This window comes from Myotis nattereri (assembly GCF_964212035.1).
Source record: "Myotis nattereri genome assembly, chromosome: 15".
NCBI classification, from domain to species: domain Eukaryota; kingdom Metazoa; phylum Chordata; class Mammalia; order Chiroptera; family Vespertilionidae; genus Myotis; species Myotis nattereri.
Genome location: NC_138090.1, coordinates 20,391,370 through 20,412,530, shown reverse-complemented (window position 1 = coordinate 20,412,530; position 21,161 = coordinate 20,391,370). Strand labels below are relative to the sequence as shown.

The 21,161-nt window shown below is 43.8% G+C and overlaps 1 protein-coding gene across 3 annotated transcripts in view; it reads left to right on the top strand.

Moving 5' to 3' along the window:
- ADAMTS18 (ADAM metallopeptidase with thrombospondin type 1 motif 18) overlaps positions 1–20,683 on the top strand; it is a gene marked incomplete at both ends in the record, with an annotated part of 125,795 nt that extends 105,112 nt beyond the window's left edge. For 2 of the 3 annotated variants that reach the window (XM_081108706.1, XM_081108708.1), the window contains 7 exons: positions 5,854–5,995; positions 8,418–8,544; positions 11,647–11,851; positions 13,122–13,307; positions 15,374–15,586; positions 18,222–18,369; positions 20,568–20,683. In XM_081108706.1, the coding sequence (XP_080964832.1) occupies positions 5,854–5,995; positions 8,418–8,544; positions 11,647–11,851; positions 13,122–13,307; positions 15,374–15,586; positions 18,222–18,369; positions 20,568–20,683 (1,137 nt within the window). The remainder of the gene's footprint in view (positions 1–5,853; positions 5,996–8,417; positions 8,545–11,646; positions 11,852–13,121; positions 13,308–15,373; positions 15,587–18,221; positions 18,370–20,567) is intronic. The other variant, XM_081108707.1, reaches the window with a different exon arrangement.
- Positions 20,684–21,161: the final 478 nt, after the last annotated feature.

Sequence of the window (21,161 nt, the reverse complement as noted above, 5' to 3'; positions counted from 1 at the left end):
TTTTTTAAGGCCTAAATAATGAAACAAATACAAAGCTGGTTGAAGTCATTTGTAGTTTTAACACTAAAAATTAAACATGGGAGCAAAAGAAAGAAGGCTGTTTACCAAGATTACTCAATGTGTCCTTTGTTTCAGCTGTGTGCAACGGAAGCAGGAGCGCCCCCCCCCCCTCCTCCCGAGGGCAGTTGGTAGCGTCCAGCCCCCATCTGTGGTTTTCCAACCTAAGAAGCTGTAAATTTTATAACCCTGCACCCTGTGGTCAGAGCTGCTGAGTGTTGTGTCTGAAGTCAGGTGGTTCGTGTGTTCAAGGTAGACATTAAACAGCTCTGCCGAGGACCTGGAAGCGTTTAAGGAGGTTGCTTGCCAGCTGTAAATTAGAGACCCAATGCCAGTTGGCTGGAAAATTCTCTGGACTAAGACCAGTTAAGTAGACGGAATCGCCGGCGGTCTTTCCAAATCTGTGCATTGAGCCGCGCGGTCTTCCCGTCTGACATGCAGCGCGGGGTGGCCGGGAACAGCGCTACTGTGATGCCGGGATGGAGATAGGGAGGGCCATGTGGCATTCCCAGGACCTGCAGGGCGTTCGTCTTCTCCGCTGGTGCTGAGAAGAGTTATGGACTGCTCCTGTCAAGGTCACTGACATTGTTTTAAAATAGATGTGAGGGGTGGGAATTATTTTCAAATTATGCATTGCCCCAGCTGTGTTCCTCAGCATTCACAGAGGCAGTCAGAGTCCCAGCTGTGTGGTTATCACATGGCACCCCAAAGTCCTCCAGCTTCCCAGATTCTGGCAAGACCGGCCATGTCAAGATGATGGTCATGGTCATCCAGAGGGAGGGAGGCATGAACAAATCACCAAGACTATAGGGGGCTATCGTCTCCGTCTAGGAAGAGCAGGTGCAGTCATCGTTAGACCACTGGGCCATTTGAAATTTGGAAACTTTTAAATTGTGCCTTCATACTGCTGCAGGTGAGAAAACCTCCACCTTGAGGTTGGATGGAGCCGGCTTCACGGATGTGGAATCTGCAAAGCCATGCGGGACCGCATGCTCAGATGGGCCCTGTGTTTGGTTTCATGCTTGGCTGTCACCAACTTGAAATTCTTAACAATTTTTTAAAGTCCAGGCTTTTTGAGAATCTCTATTCTATTAGCCAGAGGGGCAGTCTGTTTCCAAAGGAGATGGGAAAAATAGGAAAAAGGAAGAGATAACCTACTGCTATGTATTCTGTTCCTCGTCACCTTTCTCCTCAATACAAGAAAAAGAAAAAGGCAGAGATGTACCTTAATTCTCAAGAAGCAAATAGTACGTTACAATTGCCAAAGGTTCATCTTTTATATATTTGGTCTTGGCATCTATTTGTTTAATTATTATCTTTAAGAGGTTTTTAGGAGAGGTTGCTACAATAAATTCTTAAGTCAGCGTTCTGCTAGTTTATACAAATATTGTCTCTGAGTGTACGTGATCACACAAACAGCTGTCTGTGAATGTATAGCTATGTAGACATTACAGTTGGCCCTTGAGTCATTTGATTTTTTAAAGTTGAGAGTCGTTTATTCATTTATGCATTCATTGAATGCTTTAATATGCTCAACAAACAAACTATAAACAATAGATCCTTTATGCCACTGGCTATAAAACTATAACAGTAATACAACGATATCCAGCTCTATGTATTTTATGAGCTAGTAATTTAAAGTTGTATAATCCTGTAAACAATTACAGTAAATTGTGTAAGTTATTTCTCTCTTGCTTTGGCTAAGTAAATGCTTTATTACCTTGACTAGAGGCCCAGTGCACAAAATTTGTACACTGGGAGGGGGGGGTCCCCGCAGACCAGCCTGTGCCCTCTCGCAGTCCGAGAGCCCTCAGGGGATGTCCAACTGCCGGCAGTCGGACATCCTTAGCACTGCCACAGAGGTGGGAGAGGCTCCCACCACCGCCACTGCACTTGCCAGCCGTGGGCCTAGCTTCTGGCTGAGTGGTGCTTCCCCTGTGGGAGCTCACTGACCACCAGGGGGCAACTCCTGCGTTGAGCATCTGCCCCCTGGTGGTCAGTGCATGTCATAGCAACCAGTTGTTCTGCTATTCAGTTGATTTGCATATTAGCCTTTTGTTATATAGGATAATATGGAATGGATTCGTTGCCTTCTTGCTATTCAATATTATGTTTGCTATTATTCTTAATTGTTGCTCAATAATTTTACTTTTCAGAGGATCTTTACATATTTTTGTTTGAGCTATGAGGGAAGGCACATGGGAAACTCAATATAAGAGTTCATCCTATTGAGGTAAATAGAAATCCTCCAAGAAAACTTAAGTTCTCTTTTGTTGTTTTGTGGCTTTTTTGCTGAAATCATCCACAGCATGCTTTACTAATTAAATGACAGCTACTAAGCTTCTTCAGTCATGTGATTCCTTCCCCCCATTTCACAGCAGCATTGGGTTTTTCTTGGCAATTGTGTAATACCTTGTTTTTAACCTCTTAAGTACGGTATTATTTTTGTGTGGTCTGCCTCATTTCCTCCACTGGAGACTAGGTGTCTCCTCATCTAGAGAGGGCCATGACCATGAGAATCAGAAGAGGCGATGTAGGCAGCCACAGTGGCCTAGATAGACAAAGGGAAACATGGTCAGAGCTGAAATTTGTTGAAAGTAAAGCTATCACCATTTCTGGATGGATTAGCTGGGGAGTATGAGAAAAAGAGAGGAGATCAAGGTGCCACCAACTTTTCATTTTGGCCTCAACAATTGGAAGGATCAGGTTGCCATTCTATGAGTTTGGGAAGAACAGGGAGGAAAATCAAGAGTTCAGGGTTAGACGTTGATGCACCTTTTAAACATTCAGGTATAGATAAATGAGAGAAGTGGTCAAGAGGTTGAAGGTCACTTTGATATTGAATAGTTAGGAGATAAGGAGAATTCAACAAAGGAGACTGGTAATGAAGGTCAGTGAGTCAAGAGAAGAACTGAGAAAATAAAAGGGTTTCTTGTGGCAAAGGAAGGAGGAAGTGATCAACTATGTCCAGGACTGGCGATTGGTTGAGGAAGACGAGGCCTATCACGTACTGAACATAACAAGGTGTTCTTAAAAGAGCAGTTGCAGGGATGTGGTGGGAGGGACACCTGATAGAGAAGAATCAGGGACTAGTGAGGAAAGATAGAGAGAGAGAAGAGTAAAGGCAACTTTTGGAGAAATGTTTGCTATGAAGGGGGAAAATGGGACAAGAACTGGGGGATACATGAAGATAATTTTTTGCTTAATATGAGAGATACATTAGCATATTTAGATTCAATATGGGAATGATCCAATTGACTGGGAAATTTAAGGCTCAAGAAAGAGTGGGCAACCATAGTAGTGATGTCCGTAAGCAGGTGAGGGACAACCTGGACTGACACCAGAGTCAGGACAGGGCATCCTGGGTAACAGGGGAGTGTGGGGGTACAGGAACAGAATTAGATTTGACAGAGATTGTCTAAATTCTTTTGTTTGTAGGAAGGTAATTTTGATCATTTTTTTCCTGGAGATCTGGGGAAAGCTGACATCTTGGTTGGTTTTGCTTGTTCAATCGTGATGACACTTTGATCTTCACAGTCTATTTTTTTTTTTCTTAAATGCATCCTGCTCTTCACAGCAACATTTAAAAATGTTTTATAGTAAAACCACATGCCATGCATGGCTTAAGTTCTACAATCTGTCTGTAAGATGAAAGTAGAGTATATTTTAATTCCCTTTGAAAAGTTGTTAAAGCACTGTTAAATCACCAGAATATAAGTCCTTGAAATCCCCAAAGCAAGAACCAATGTTTAATTTTCTTTGCATTCCCATTAGGGACCACTCTCCCCTGTGGCAGTAGGAGTCAGAATCTAGTTTGAATGGGGGGAATGGGTGGTCTTAGGAAGAGGAGAGAAGTGAGTGGATTTCTTTATCACACTTACACTTGAATATGCCCTCCCCACATGCATGTGTGATGCAATGCCACTGCTGTAATACCATCCCGCCTCGTGAGCCTTAGCTCCCTGTAACTCTTATGCAGTCCCTGTGTTTTCCTGCATGTACATGTGGTGCACTGCATTATTTTCTCCCCTACACGATCTCTCCATTCCTACTGCAGACAGAAAAGAACAATCCAAAGTGTTGCATTGAGATACTATGTTCATTGAAGGAGAAATTTGAGTTGAGAAATCAGTGACCATCAAGAGGATCTTCTGAATGTAAAACTTCTCTCACAATTCTAGTTTGATTGTGAAAAAAAAAAACACACGTAGGTGTCTGTGTACCTCATAGCACATGAAGACATTTACAGAAACACTGCAACAATGTCAAATAAGGAAAGCACGCTGTGTTCAAAGTGTGTGAAATGTTATAACACAATTGAATACACATGATTCCAAGAACCGTTGTATGATTTAGCTGCAAAAAGAAGAAAAGCAAAGACGAAAAAGGTCCTCAGAACTAAAAATCCCTTAGGACCTTGACTTTAAGAAGGTTTTCATTGGTGACTAATATAATTTGGCAGTTGGTCTATTTTAATGGTCCTACCTGTTTGCTACTTTTGGTTTGGGTTTTGGATGGGGGTGAGAGGAACAAAGACCCATCTATTAACATTTTAGTTCTTTCTGAGAGGCACCAAGATTTGTTTTGTTGTGCAACACAGTATGCCCACACCATGGAATCTTTCGTGTAAGCCATTATATTCCTGGATCCACTTACGCTAATAGTGAAGTGGAAACCATTTTTGCAGCATCCTGAGGAGTGGTCTGGTTTAATGGAGGTCCTTGAACAGCCGCCACCCGCCCAACTTTAATCGAGGTGGGATCCCACCAGACAGCGATAGAGCCAGAGGTTTCTATATTTAACTGGAAATCTGCTTTGCTTCTTGGGCACGAATGCCCAGTTCTGGTGGTAAAGAATTTTCCACAAGACTCATGGGGCAGAGACAAGCAGCTATTTATATTCATGCTTCAAGCTTGAAAGAAGAGAAGAGAGGAATAGTGAAGAAAAGAGAGAATCAGGAAGGGAGGCAAATATTTGCCCACGCCCAAAACAAGGTGACATTTTGCAGTACTGAGATGCATTTTATTGGAGGTCCCAAGTTGTTCTGTTTTAAGGTCATTCACTAGTCACCTATGTGACTTGCACAGGGCCTTAATAATTTTCTGTTTTGGTGGGGGGCTTTTTTCAGTGAAAAAATAGCTACATTATAAAGTGGTTAGAGGAATGTTTTGAGATAATGCATAGAAAAAATTCAGCAGGGTGCCCGGTGCGTAGAATGTGCCAGTAAATTATTGCTCTTATTTTAGCATCTTATAGGATCAGATTTAGCCTAAGGCTCTGCCCTTTTAAGGTTAAGTACTTTTTAAACTTATATTATTTATATTATTTATATTTGTATTTATATTTATATTTATATAAAATCAATCCCTACTTCTGATATTTCTTTTTGTCTTATCTGTTGCTCATCCTGGTACACAGTTAACAGACATTCTCTTTGGTTAAGACCCCATAACTTTCCTTCCTTCAATATAATGTAAAACATTTTTTGTTTTATTAATGCAGTTGTTTTTATTAAATGTATACCTAGAGTTGAGGGTTGTGGGCTTATGGCAAATGCCAAGTCAAGTTTCTCTGTGTAACATTTATCTTAATCACAGTTTTGATGCTATGGCGTACACATTTTTAAGTGGCATGGGAAAACTTTAAAGCAACATACACCATACTTGGGAACAATGATGTGAACCCACTTTAAGGTCGAAATGTCATACAAATATCTTTACCATGTTCAGCGAGCTCTCTGGAATTCCAGGACCTGACCTGCATCTTGATCTCTGATTTGTGTCTTACGCTGTCCAGATTCTGATGCAAGGCAAAAACCCGGGCATAGCTTGGAAGTACGCGCTCCCCAAGGCCACCAATGGGACTCAGCCCCCTGGGAAGAGACACGCCCACACCTGGAGCACCCTGCAGACCCCGTGCTCTGCCTCCTGCGGTGGAGGTAAGGTGACTTCTTAGGCCACCTTCAAAGTCTCTTCTTAAAACAGGTCCTTCCATGCCAGGCCTCTTCAAATTGTGTTGTTTGAATAAGCAACAAAATAAGTGTCTTTTATGGGAGCCATCGCTGTAAGAAGCAAATATCATTGCACTGAGGATTTTCCTATGTAGAGAGGAAACAATTCTCACAAAACTCGTCAGCCACAACCCAGACTCAGAAGTTATACATCAGAAATGTATAGATGGAAAGAGAAAAAGAAAATCTATCTATTTATAAGAATATCTACACATATATCTGTATATTTTTTAAAATTTTCAGCTTACAGTTTAGTTTCTCCCTGCCCTGACTTTCCTGTTGTAGAAGGTGGGTCATGACAGGTGAGAACACAGCTAGGCAGACGGAGAGGCCCTGCAGTGTGGACACTGCCATCCCCTTGGGGGTCGGCAGTCTCATCAGGGAGGGGTTAGCTCTGAGAAACACCTTTGCAAGGGAGGAAGTGCAATCGTGATCCCCTCAGCAAGTAGAAGGCTGGCATTGAGATCCAAAAACCTCATATATTTTCGTTTGTTTGTTAATCTTAGTCACCCTTGGAAAAAGGAATGGAAAGTCCATAAATAGGTCCGTGAAACCGAGGCAGGAAGGCGGGTCACTCACTTCCTCCTGTTCAGAGCACCTGGTGGCAGTGGGCCGCCTAACTCTCCCATCCCCCTTAGCAGAGGAGTGCGTCTTGGAACCACAGACGGAGCAGAAACATAGAAAATGAAGAAATTCTCATGTCTGTAAGGCCTGTTTTTCAGGTGCTCATGCTAATTAACAACATATGAGGCAATACTTCTTTTTTAAAAATATCAAATCACCCAAAGGTAATGTTTTTGTTAATGAACATTTTAAAGGCAATATGCTATAAAGAAGAAAAATAATTTCCCATAATCCCTTAATCATCAATAGCCAATGTTAAATATTTTGCTCTATATCGTTGTTTTTATCATGCAAACATAAAAATATGTGTGTTTGACCTCCTCAGACATATGCCATCTGTATCATTTTGTTTGTTATTTTTAAAGAACAGAAACCATGCTAATAGACCAGCGATTTTCAACCTTTTTCATCTCATAGCACACATAAACTAATTACTAAAATACTGTGGCAAAAAAAAATAGGTATAATTTTGATTCATTCACACTGGATGGCTATTGTTGTGTTGGCTGCTGTCATTTTCTTATTTGACAATTTAAGGAAAAGGAGGTCAGTGCCCTGACTAAATAGTCAGGTGTTGCATGTTTTTAAAATTCTTGCAGAACACTGGTTGAAAGTCACTGCTATAGACATAGCTTTACCCTTTTTTACTTAGTTTTGGAGCACGAGCAGTTTTTCACACATCAAATGTTCTTTGAGATTATTTGCAGTCACTTCCTGGTATTGCAGAGAGAGCACAGTTCCTTGGGAAGCACAGAGATCCGATCCATTTTCCATTTCCAGGGAATGAATGCAGCCAAGGGGAGGATGCTGGAGAAGTGCATTCTGGGGTTCCCCCTTGCCTTGATCTAGCAACCCCTTCAGGTGACTCGCAGGCATGTTGTGTCCAAGGCATATGAGAAGAAGCTTTCAAATGAATAAGATCTCCGGAAGTAAACGCTTAACTTTAGGGAATCCCAGTGTGATTAAGTGCCACCTCAGGCAAATCTACTTCAACCTAATGGTAATAGCAAGGTGACTTTTCATGGCTTCTCTGATTCATTTGAAGGCGAAGCACTATATACATAGGAACAAACAATTCAAAGAGGAGGCAGAATTCCTATTTGGGGAGCTGACAGATACAGCTATTCGCAGAATGTACACCTCTGATGAGAAGCCCTGAAGTGAGCATGGCAAGCCAGGCATAGGATGGCACTGAAACAAACAAAAAAAAAAAAATCAGAGTCCTAGCTGGACGGTACAAACACACACACATTCAGTGGGCTGCACTTTTGCTTATATATGCATTACACGCGTATGGAAGGTGAAGGCACTTCCTAGAAAAGTAGAATCTTAGAGTTTCCACACATAGCCCGCCAATGGCTTTTCATTGGTGAGCATTTCCATTTGATGTGTGCAGGGAGAGGTACAGTTGGCGGGATATTTCCCTTACAACCGCCCTATTTTCAAGGGGCTGTATGTATCACCGTGTGGTTCTAGAACCCACAGCCGTCTGGAAAGTGAAGAAGCTACACGTTAACATGATTGAGATGTGAAGACTATTATTTTGGGGGGAAATGGGATTCAAATTAGTTGCAGATTTCATCAAAAGGAGGCGGTCTCACCCAATATATGGATTCTGTATCCTAAATGCAGTATCAGAACCCTGGTAAATCAGAAGCTACATTTGGAAACGAAATTGAATTGGTTATCTGTAATTTTTGCTATGTATCTTTTGATGTCTTGTTAGGTTACATAAGTGTAAAGGCCATTTGCTTACGAGATCAAAACACTCAAGTCAATTCCTCATTCTGCAACTCAAGGACCAAGCCAGCAACTGAACCCAAAGTATGCAATGCGTTCTCCTGCCCTGCCTAGTAAGTCATCTGGAAATGTCTTTCTGGTGATATTAGTTCTTTATATGCCTTCAATGTTGGTGTGAGATCATTAAAGCCACATCAATGCTTCTGATCAAAAGTAATGGTATGATTGATAGATATATAGATGATAGATAAATAGGTAGATAGATAGATAGGTGATAGATAGAATGCCCCAAAAAGTAATAGAAGAAAGAAGGTAGTTGAGGTTAAAATATAAAACTTGAAAAACACAAATTGGCTTTAGACATTCATTTAACTCTGTCTTTGCAAACCTAACCTTGGGCTATAAAGGTGGTGTTGGTGTTTTTTTTAACCTTTACATACAGACTCCTCTTCTCTGCACTAAATCAAACAGATATTTAACCCAGATTCCTACATTAGTTAAGGTCACATGTGGTTGTGTGCTTAACTTTTATATAGTTGTCTAAGAATTTAGAAAGCAGACCATGAAACCCCAAATGCAAATTACACAGTAGCAAGACACACAATAAAAAGAAAGGGGTAAGAGGCCAAGTGGTAATCCACTTCTGATGATGGTAACCTATGGGCAGCTCGGTGGGTTTGTTTTTGGATGGAGTTTAGCCACACTATTGTTTGAACAATAATTTTAAGTAATCTTCCCAGCCAAATGGAGTCTTTTCTTGTGTGATTTATCTTCTGCCAAATGTATTTATATAGAATTGACAGAGTTTCTTCCAAAGCAAGGTTGTATGCACTAATGTTTCAGATCATCTTAATAAGTAGTGTTTGCTTTGTGGTAATGCTGTGAGTTTATACAATCTTTTTATACACATTCTGTCATCATCGCTTGGGGCTATAGCTATCTACCAATCCCATATGCACAATAGTCAGTTTTTCTCTTAGAATCTGGAACCAGCTGTATCCTAAACACAAAAAAAGAGGAAGAAACTTGGGGGGCTTTTATGGATTTTCCACTTTTGCTAAGAAATATTTGGTTCTAAGAAATATGTGACTACCAGACAGTGTTATTGACCCTCATGGAGAAACCTCTCCTTTGGGTGGTAGGTGTGTGTGTGCATGCATAGGAATTGTATGCCTGAATGGCAAGCTGATGTTTCCTATTGTAAGCCGCCTTCCCATCATTGGTTATCTCAGCCAGCCAAAGAAAGGGACTCTGTTTACATATACACCCATGAAAAGAGAGAGGCTCGCTCCTGTCTGACTCCTAAGCCTCCCCTGATGGCTCCATGTGGAAATGATACTCTACAGTAGCAGGTTTACTGGCTTTTTACAACTAGAAAAGTGCCTCACAATGACTGCCAGGGTGGAGCGGAGAAAGGGGCAGGATCTTTTGTTGCCTTCTTTTCTTCTTCACCCTATTATTTCTCATTATTTTCTGTTGTAATAATGGGGACTCTCACGGACTATTCTTCACTAGGGATCTACTAGAAATAAAGTTTAGACTCAGACTATTAGAGCTAGAAGGAGAAAGGAATTAACCTGAGCTAACTCCCTTATTTCCACATGGAGCAATCATGTCACGTGTACTTTTTGTATGCCAGCTCTGAGATGAGAACTGGGGTGTGGAAATGAGTAACTTGAAGCTCTTGCCATTAATGAACCCTCAGCCGAATGGAAGAGATGGAAGTGTCAAGAAGTCATTGAGATGCAGTGAGATACATGTATAAAAACAAGTTTACCTAAAAAGGCAGTAAGGGAGACATGAAGGTTGTAGGGGTCTGAGCTCCGAGGTCGGGGTTGAGAGGGAAGGAGGGTAGGTGAGAAGTAAGCCTGCGGCCCCGATGTGGGGGATCACGCATGTCACGCAAAGCATCTATTTGTGTTATACTTCGTCTAATACTTTTACAAAACCATCTTTGCCACATAAAGGAAAGAGATTTTAATTTGGTAGACAATAAAATGCCATCTTGATAGACAACTGTTGAAGCTACTAATAGCAAAATATACGTTTTCTTTACATCTTATAAGATACAAATAATTGTACAAACATAAGAAATGATTTGATACAATCTTTTACTAAATAAGATAGTATGGACTCTCTAATGTTTTAGAATGCATATAACCCTAGAATCCATGTGCTAAATTCCCTGGCCAAAAGGTCTTTAATTTCGCATGTCAGGCTTGTGGGGGAAACCAAAGAAAAAATTTATAGGACTAGGAAAGGTGAGAGAAATGCAAAGATATAACAACATATGTGTGACGTTGTATTTCTTAAAATGATACCTAGAACCTTGGTAGAACAAGCCGAGTTTTAGACATTGCTGCCGGGATTCAAATGTAGGTATTAAAATCGTATCTGCTAGATCTTTTTTTATGCTAGGCCTTCAAATCATAGAATTTCAATTTGTCAAAAGTAGCTGTTGAAAAGTATTAGTAGTTTCTGTTGATTACCCTTTAAATATAAACCAAGTCTCAGACCACTGTGAAGAAGCTGGCCTGGTAATTTTTAAATAAGAACACAAGGTTCTGTCCCTAACCCATCAGTAAATTTTAAGACTAATCAGAAAAGTAGCTGGGGGACTTGCCTTCTTAGAAATTTCCTCTGTAAGAACTTCTCGGAATGTATCCCTGTCTCCTGCATGTGCACATGTGTATACACACACGCACACACATGCACACAACCGCTCATTGATCCCTCTTCCATTACTCTCATTATTGTAGCTTATGTGTTAACGAATAGCATGGCAATTATCAGAAAGTATAGTCGGCATCTGTTCACATGTCTGCCTCTTCACTGAGTTGTAGGCTCCTTAATGGAAAGAACATTCCTTTTTCCAACCCTAATGCCTAGGAGAGTCCCTGGCACAAAGTTAAGATCCCAAGAAATTTGGCTGAATGAGTGGGTTGCTCAGATTTCCAAATGGCACACGTTTCTTCCCCTGCAGAGGGCAGGACTGTATTTTTCCCCACGACCTTGTGGTGACTCAGTGACTCCCTATAACTGGACCGTGAGCACGGGCTTCAAAATCTGCACAAGAATTAGTATGCATGGCCGTCATCGGTTCTCACATTGCCCTAAGGCTTTCATCAGGTGGTTAATCTTTCATAGGAGCTGCTTTGAGAGTGATGAGCCAAAGTCTCAGCTTCATTGGAAGTAATTTTGCTTTTCACTGGCAGTTGGAAGCCAGGCGACTGGAGCGTGTGCAGCAAGCCATGTGCGGGGGGCCAGCAGAGCCGGAAAATCCAGTGTGTGCAGAAGAAGCCCTTCCAGAAGGAGGCGGCGGTGGTGCACTCCCTCTGCCCAGTGAGCACACCCACTCAGGTCCAGGTCTGCAACAGCCACGCCTGCCCCCCAGAGTGGAGCCTCGGGCCCTGGTCTCAGGTAACTGGGTCAGACTTAGAGCCGTTGGTCTTGTTCCCCATGGAAAACGAAGGTGACAAAAACATAGGTGGTACCTTTGCTGCCCAAGAGACTCTCAGGTGTTTACACCTTCAAGAGAACCACACTGACTTAATGCAACGGGGCATTTTCATTAACGTTTTCGGTGATTTTTTATGCAACCTGCAGTTTGGGACCCTTAGACGTCCAGAAATTAGAGGACGTTTAGGCTAGACTAGTGAGCACAGCTTGACAGGATTCGAGTGTCAGAGGAATGGCCGGTGAATCTGGCTACTGAATTCCCCGAAGCAAATGGGAAAGACAAATACAGAGAGAGCGGCCTAAAGGGATAGCTAACTCTTGCGGTCAGTGGCCTACAGAGAGGAGTTGTGCCTAACGGTTGCTATTGTCACAAATTCCCAGTGAGAGATACAAGGTTATAAAGTTGGAGGAAGCATAGAACTACCTGTCATCCACACAGAGGTTCTCAACTGGGGCCCTGATGTTAATAACAGGAGACATTTTCTATTGTCACAATGCGGAGGGGGCATGGGTGAGATACACATCCTACAGTGGGCGGGGCAGCTCCCCAAATGGTGCTGGGCGGGGGGACTCTGCTCTGTAAAAACCCAGCCTCTGCTAAACCACAGCTGGCAAGACAGTTTTAGGCAATAATAAAAAAAAAATCCAGGGGTTTTCTTGCCTGAACTAGGAAGCCAGGGAGCAGCCCACATTCCTGCCATGCTCTCTCTTAGGACACACAATATCGTGGAGGGTGTTGATTTGGGATCAAGTTTAACAGTGCACTACCCTGTCCCCAACAGAGGTCAGAGTGAGGGTTTGTGTATTTAATGAGAAGACATGATGGAAAATGTTTTCTAATGTTGGGAGTATATCTCTTAGGGAGAGAATGTGTGAGCATGCGTAGATGTACTTTTAAAATGAGGGTATACGTTCATCTATCGCTTAGGGCAAATCTAAGTAGTATGTGGTGCTGTCCAGTCTCTCTCTCTCTGCCATTGGTAGTTATCATTTACAGAAGGAGAATTCAGAGGGCTGTTTCAGCGCAGTGTGTGGGGTGGGCATGGATAAAGGACATGGAGTTCTTCACGGAAAGGAGCCTTAGTTCATGGAGTTTGCCCCAGATTTCACACGGAAATATTTTGGGAGAGTATTTTATTTCTCTTTCCTGACTACTAAAACCAACTATGTCTGAGAACTTGAAAGTCATTTGAAACCAGCATGCCAACAGCATTTTTCTTTTCACCTCAAGTGTTCCAAGACCTGTGGGCGCGGGGTGAGGAAGCGGGCAGTGCTGTGCAAAAGTGCCTCCAGGGCCGAGGGTCTCCCCGAGAGCCTGTGCGCCGGCGTCCCCAGACCAGAGTCGCAGGAGGGCTGTGTCCTGGGGCGATGCCCCAAAAACACCCGGCTACAGTGGGCCATCTCCTCCTGGAGCGAGGTAGGACTTTCTGTCACTGCTGCGTCTGGGTTTGGTTTGTTTTAATGCTCAGCGTATCCACAGCATCCGGATGCTCAAAGCTTCTTTCTGTTCAACACACATCTACCAGGTACCTTCCAATTATTCATTCTTCCCATCTGATTTCTTCATCAGATGTTGATTAAGCACCCATCATGGTGTTGGGGCAGTGGAGGTACAAAACCCCATAAAGTGTTGGAATGGAAACATGGCAACACTGGGGATGCAAAGTGCTGTGACGGGGGTTGGCCCTCCCGTGGGACAGCCTAGCTCAGGGGTGGGCAAACTTTTTGACTCGAGGGCCACAATGGGTTCTTAAACTGGACCGGAGGGCCGGAACAAAAGCATGGATGGAGTGTTTGTGTGAACTAATATAAATTCAAAGTAAACATCATTACATAAAAGGGTACGGTCTTTTTTTTCAATAGTTTTATTCATTTCAAACGGGCCGGATCCGGCCCACGGGCCGTAGTTTGCCCATGGCTGGCCTAGCTCCACTCAGCCCAACATCAGGAGGAATCCTTGTCAGAAGAGAGTTTGCAGGGAGTGTGAGCCTGAAAGATGGGCAGGAATCCGGAGGGCGGGGGAGGAGGCCGCTCACTTGGTAAGGATGGAGCCGTGTGTGTTGGAGCTGCAGACATCGGGGACTGAGGGCCTCAGGGAACAGACTGAAAATCTACCCTTTAAACATTGGGGGCCAATTAACATGTTAAAGAAGAACAAGCAGGTTTTCATTTCAGAGAGAAGGGGAATCAATGCAAATGGGCAGAGGCCAGAGAGGCGCTTGCATGGGCATCAGCTTAATAAAGACAAAAGGGGAAGTGTCTCAGGGAGAGAGAAGTGGTACCTTTGAGAGTTCCTAGAGAGGCCACTAGTCCCTTCAGGAGTACGTGGGCAAGACGAAGATGCCTCCTCGGCTTGGGCACCTCAGTGGAGTTCACAGACACAGGAATCCTGAGGGAAGGAGCCAAGCCAGAGAGTGGTCAGCAAACTGCAGCTCAGCAAACCACGGCTCACGAGCCACATGTGGCTCTTTGGCCCCTTGAGTGTGGCTCTTCCACAAAATACCGACTTCTGTGCATGGGCCACGAAGTTTCAATCGCACTGTACGTGCGCGCCCGCACATGGTATTTTGTGGAAGAGCCACACTCAAGGGGCCAAAGAGCCGCAAGTGGCTCGCGAGCCGCGGTATGCCAACCGCGGGCCTAGGAGACAGGTGTCTGCTCGCAGTTCAGTCTGGTGAGGTCCAATACAGGAGGGGTTTCTATGGCAACAGCTCCAGCTCTTGTCCATCAATGCCCTTCTACTCCGCCTCAAGGATAAGTGTAGAGCAGTGTGTCCATCTCTCCTTTCCTCGCTCATTTTCTTTGAGAAACATTAAAACGCTAATTCCATGCGTGGGCTCCCCCTCCCTCTCAGAGCTGTTGTATGAGCTCAGTGCCATCCTTTATTGTCTGACTGGTACACTGATGCCAGTGCTTACTTACTCAGTTCATCAAGGCCCTACACTTTATCCCGTAATACTTGAAACACAAACACGTTTTCTCACACTGATTTCATCAGCCTCCATCCTTCTCTCTTTTTCCTGCGGCAGACATCATCAGGTTATATCTCGGCCTCGAGGGGCAGGGTAAAAAGATAGGGTTGTTCTTCCCCTCGGGAGCCTCCAACTCTCATCTTTGTGCCCAGCCTCCTTGACACAGACTCCTGAATCCTTAGGCCTCAGGTAGACCTGGACATCCAAACGAACACCAGCCAGAGACCCTGACTCCATCCCCTGCCACCTCATCTTTGGACTCTGCCGCACTCACATCCGTGGGGCGATGCCTCATTTTGGTTTGTTGGTGCTGACGAGCCCTGTGGCTGGTTTTCTCACCTGTAGCACGAGGGACTTGGTGCCATATTTGTGGGATCCTTGCGTGCGGCTGACCTGCCATCACCCAGCCCCTCTAACTTCACGTGGATGGTACGTCCTCAGGCAGGGGCACATCTGCTCGGCAGGCCTGACGGGAGCTCTGCACGCTGATGCCTCCTTTCTTGGCTCCTAGTGCTCGGCGACCTGCGGGCTGGGGGTGAGGAAGAGGGAAATGAAGTGCAGCGAGAAGGCCTTCCAGGGGAAGCTGATAACTTTCCCAGAGCGAAGGTGCCGCAACATTAAGAAACCAAACCTGAATTTGGAGGAAGCCTGCGACCGAGGGGCCTGTCCAGTGCGTCCTGTGTACAATGTGGCAGCTGGATGGTATTCATCGCCATGGCAACAGGTGAGTGCCCCCAGATGTACGAGGCTTGTATTTAAGTGAGATTCAAAAAGAGGAGGCAGTCCACCAAGGGCTGCTGGTAGAAACCTGTCCGCGTGCCAGGAACAAAGGGCTTCACCACCTGTGTGGCCTGGGAAGGTTACGTAATCTGGGAGCCTCCATTTTCACATCTAAAAAAACAGAGGATAATATCTTGCAAGGTTTGATTTTTTTTTTTTTTTACACAAGTAAATAAGATAATATAAATCACTTAGTACCCGGCTGGTCACACAGTGCCAGCAGTTGCTATTAAATCCACCACTAGCGTCTTCTATATTCTAGAAACGCCCCTCACGGTCTTGACTCGTTTGGTTCTTGTGTCATGTTCCCAAATAATAAAATAATAGCTAACGTTTGTCAAACCCTTGCTATTCACGATGCTAAATGCTTTACATGCATTTGCTACTTTCTCACTCTCACTGCATCCTTTCAATGATCTTATTGTATTGTGGTTGCTGTTTTGTGGATGAGGCAGGTAAAGCTCAGAGGTGGGCACTTCAGCCCTGGGCCCCCAGCTCTTTTAGCTCAGCAGATGTCAGTGCCACCCTCTTTCTCGGAAGACTTCAATGAAGGTTTGGTGACTTTGGTTCTTTTTTCTTTTTTTTTTAAATATATTTTTATTGATTTCAGAGAGGAAGGGAGAGAGAGAGGAACATTAATGATGAAAAGGAATCATTGATTGGCTGCCTCCTGCACACCCCCTACTGGGGATCAAGCCCACAACCCATGATCCTTCACACCACAGGCCGACACTGTCCACTGAGCCAAACCAGCTAGGGCCGTGGTCGGCAAACCGCAGCTCCGAGCCACATGCGGCTCTTTGGCCCCTTCAGTGTGGCTCTTCCACAAAATACCACGTGCAGGCACGCACGTACAGTGCAATTGAAACTTCGTGGCCCATGCGCAGAAGTCGGTATTTTGTGGAAGAGCCACACTCAAGGGGCCAAAGAGCTGCTTGTGGCTCGCGAGCCACGGTTTGCCGAGCCGCAGTTTGCCGACCACTGATAGGGTGATCACTTTGGTTCTCATTGGTAGGAGTAGGTGATGCAAAGTCTGAGAGTACACTGTTTTGGTCCTTGTGGTGCACAGCTCTTCGAAGAGCTTATTGGCTTGAGAGGTGCTGCCCACACCTCATCATGAAACACGTAGTATGTCTGTGTATCTATGTTTATATATACATATTTGTGTGCATATATATTATATATACACACATGTACATGTATGTATTCAGTTGACCCTTGAACAAGATGGTTTTGAATTGTGCAGGTCCACTTATACAAGGATTTTTTTTTTTCAATAAACACGGTAAGTGTATTTTCTCTAGCTGACTTTATTGGAGTATACAGTATATCATACAAATAACACAAAGTGTGCGTTAATCAACTATGTTATCGATAAGGCTTCTGGTCAACAGTTACCTATTTAAGAAATTAAGTTTTAGGGGAGTCCAATCCAAATTATATGCGAATTTTCAACTGCACAGATAGGTGATACCCCTAACCCAAGTTGTTCAAGAGTCAACTGTGTATATATGTGTGTGTTTGGGAAGTAAAACATGGAAGAAATTAAATTAGCATGATTTTATATCTCTAATTGGCTAGGTGCTATACCTATGTACTAAATGCAATGCCTGTTGCTATGGATTGTTTTTATCATTATTTTACAGATTTGGAGATTGATTCTTATAAGATTATTTCAGTCAGTAAAGAACTGCCAGCCTAAAACATCTACTATCTTCACTTCACAGGGAAGTTTGCATACTCCTGGTTTAGATCAGCAGTTGCCAACCTTTTGGACCTCATGGACCATCAGTTGGCGACCGCTGGTTTAGATGAAATAACGATCATACAACTATATTTGAATTTGGGGCTAATTACAAACTCATACTTTTTCCACCAGAACTTATTTTTCCTAAATACCAGTCTATATAGTGATGACTGTCCAAGATAAAGTTTCACCTGTCTGCAATTTTAAAAAGCAGAAATAAAAAAGAATTTAAAGGGATGTCTTTTTCCCTGATAATATTTTGTTTATTCTTTTGTTATGAAATATCTGTTATGTTGTTCAGACACATGAAAATTTAAGTCCTTGTGAGACTTTTAAAAAAATAGATGACTAATTAGACAGTAACAGCATTGACCTCTGGGAAGCACCCTATCCGCCATGCTAACCAGGAATCTGGCTGGGCACCCAGAGCATTTCGTTTGCTGCCCTAGTTTCGAACCATTCCCTCCACAATTGCATCTGCAGAGATTATTTGGAATTCCTAAGCTACGGGGATTAATGGCCTAGATGTGTCTGTATTTGTTTCCACATCTTACGGCAGCTTTTGGATTTCTGGAAGCTCTCTTCTTTATGAGTCACCTACCTGGAGACACACTGTTGAGTGAGATAGCATTAGCCTATGACCCTTCTAATCAGATCCACTGGCTCCCACGTTAGAAAGACTGTGGACCGCAAGCGCATGTACCTGGTTCTGGACGATTTATCAGCAGGCACCTTGGTCGTGTCATGAAGCCTGGAGACCCTTTCTTTGATGTGACTGACATTAAATGGATCCCATCCCGCTGAGTGTTTCTGATGCTTCCCTCTTCTGCAGTGCACGGTGACCTGTGGGGGAGGGGTCCAGACCCGATCCGTCCACTGTGTGCAGCAGGGCCGGCCTTCCTCAAGCTGCCTGCTCCGACAGAAACCTCCGGGGACACGCGCCTGTAATACGAACTTCTGCCCAGCTCCTGAAAAGAGAGGTAAAAGGGACCCCACACTCCAGTCAGTTTTACTGGTCTTCAGAGAATGCTTCAAGATGCCATCAGATCAGGTTGTGCAGCTTGTACATTCCACACCTCTAGGGGATGCCATTCACATCCAAGTCCATGTGAACAGCACTCCTTGGAGGGGTACAAGGCACAAATCCAGGCAGTTCCCATTCAACATGATCTCCTGTGCAGGAAGATTTTGTGCTATGATAAGGCTTTATAGGCATTAATTCTTCGCAAGGGAGAAATGGTAATCTTGCAAGTCCATTTTTTCTAAACTAAATTTTAATTGAGCAAACACATGAAAAAGTAAACACTGTGTGCCAGAGATTGTGTGATCAATGGTAATGCAAGAGTGAACAAGAATTCCCCTCAAGGAGCTCACATTTTAATTGAGAAGACAGTTACATTACAGTCCAGTACAGGGACTATGTATTGTCCTAGGATGACAGCTGACATGTTTTCTTAGTTCAGATGAAGTGCATGAGTGCTGATGGGAAACCATTCCTCACTAGTGCAATTTATTTCAAAGTGATCTGACGAACACCATGAGATATTTTTCAGCCTATCCAGATTTTCTTAGTCTCAGTCGTGTACCTGCTGAGTTTTCTCTTTATGTAATCACAGTTTTTTCCAAGACTCTCCAATCTCTTAGCCTACACTTGCCAATTTGTGGTGAATAAGATTCAGGACAGTTACTCACTTCCCAGCTGAATCTACATTGTTGCTTGCTTATCTGCTTCTGAGATAGCCTTAGCTCCAGCATCCCTTTCCCTTCCTCTGCTCCCTCCCCTGTCTTATCTGAGGCTTGGAGGCCAGAAAGCTAGTCCTGTAGCAGTTACTCAGAGTCAGATCACCTCTAGGCAATGCCAGGATTCTACACACCTGCAGCCTTTCTCATCAGAAAGCTTATGAGGGAAAAGTACACACATTTTGAGCATGTGGCCATGTTTTCCGGACCATCTCCTCCTTCCTTCACTATCAGTGATTTCAAATTTCCACCCTTTAGTCAGACGGCTCCAGACGCAACCACACATGCAAAGATTAGGAGAACCACATCCTGGGGCATGTAGGCCAATGTAAGAACTACCTTTTATTCTGAGTGGCTGGGAGCTAAGGGGAGAGTTTGGGGCATAGGTTTTACATAAAATGGCTTACTTTTTTTAAAGGATCACTATTAGATGGGATGTGTGTTTAAAAGGGAATTCTTTTTTAGGTAGAAGAACATATTTAGGTAGTTCTGAATCACAGAAAGATGGGCTACAAATTGGGAGCTTTCTATGCTCTGACAAAAGGCCCAGTGGAGAATTCAGAAGGCACATGAGTAGATACCTGTGGGCGGTGTGTGGCTTTGAGTTGCAGGTAAAGGCAAGTTAAGGCTTGCATAGAGGAGGGAAAGCTATCCCAGCTGTGAATGAGACTATTTACGGAGGGTAGACCCTAAATATGTCTGAAGTCAAAACTCCTTGAGAATCCAGTAAAACGACTGAGCCCTAACTCCTCAAACATGTGTTTATGTTTACACGAAGACCATCTTACTTACAATTTCATGCACATTCTGTATCTTGTGAGATGCTTCTGGGTAAGAATTCCTGACGTACAATGCCCTGCTTCTAATCGGTAATCATGGCTGTTCTACTTGAACAAAGATGTTAGAAAAGGCTGGTGTTGACTTACATCCATTTGGTTGCAGATTAAATAAATCTCAGAGCCAAACTTAGTATTGCAGCTGGGCCTCCATTAGGCTCCTGGTTCCCCAAAGTAACGCATGGACCAGCAGCACGTGTGTTAGAAATATGGAATCCCAGCAGTCACCATAGACCTTCTGAACCAGAACCAATGGTTTCACAGGATCCTTAGGTGATTCTGCATGTGCTGTTCTAGATACTTCCCTGGGGTGTAAAATGATACCTCCCAGGTTATTTGGGGAGGATCAGATAATCTCTGGCTAGATATGACTTTTTTCTTAACATCCACTTTTCCCCCACCTGTTTAAATTTTGTTAATGGTCATAGTCCCTTTTGAAGTCTTAATGCCGCTCTTCTCACCCTCCTATCTAAGTCCTAATGGATAAGAAGAAAAGCCACTCGGAAGCACAAGCAGGTAGATCCAAGGTCGTTAATCTGTAAGCCTTCACCTTAAGACACTGAGCCTTTTCCTAGCATGCTAACTATGTTTTCTCCTTTTAGAGGACCCATCCTGTATAGATTTCTTCAACTGGTGTCATCTAGTTCCTCAACATGGTGTCTGCAACCACAAATTTTATGGCAAACAGTGCTGTAAGTCATGCACAAGGAAGAGCTGATACCCTCCCCAGCACCTTAAGGCCGGGGTCTCACCTTTCAGGCCGAAGACTCAGCACCTCACGGGTGGTTGGCAGTGTTGAGGGGCCAGCTCTGAAGAATAGTCCGGCTTCTTTTTCACTTCCCCAAAGCACGTGGTACTCTGAAGCACTTGAAAATGGGAAGCGATGACAAATCTGACTCACGAAGAAACAACGTTGATTTGCACTGTTAATCGAAAGAAGTGATGAACCACACTGAGATACGTCAATGTGAGAGCCTGGTCAACTTTGGGACACATCCCCCTTTGAATTTAAAAGGGTTCCATGGCAAAGACATCTGTTTGGAAAGGTCTTTCAAGACTTCAGGTCACAGACTGAGAGTTGGAGGAATCGAGCATGGACGGAACGTTTACTTGGAGCTCCTGGTGTGACCGAAACTGAGGACACCCCCCACCAGGAGTTACACAGAAAGCCAAATGGTGCTCACGACAGTGCTTGC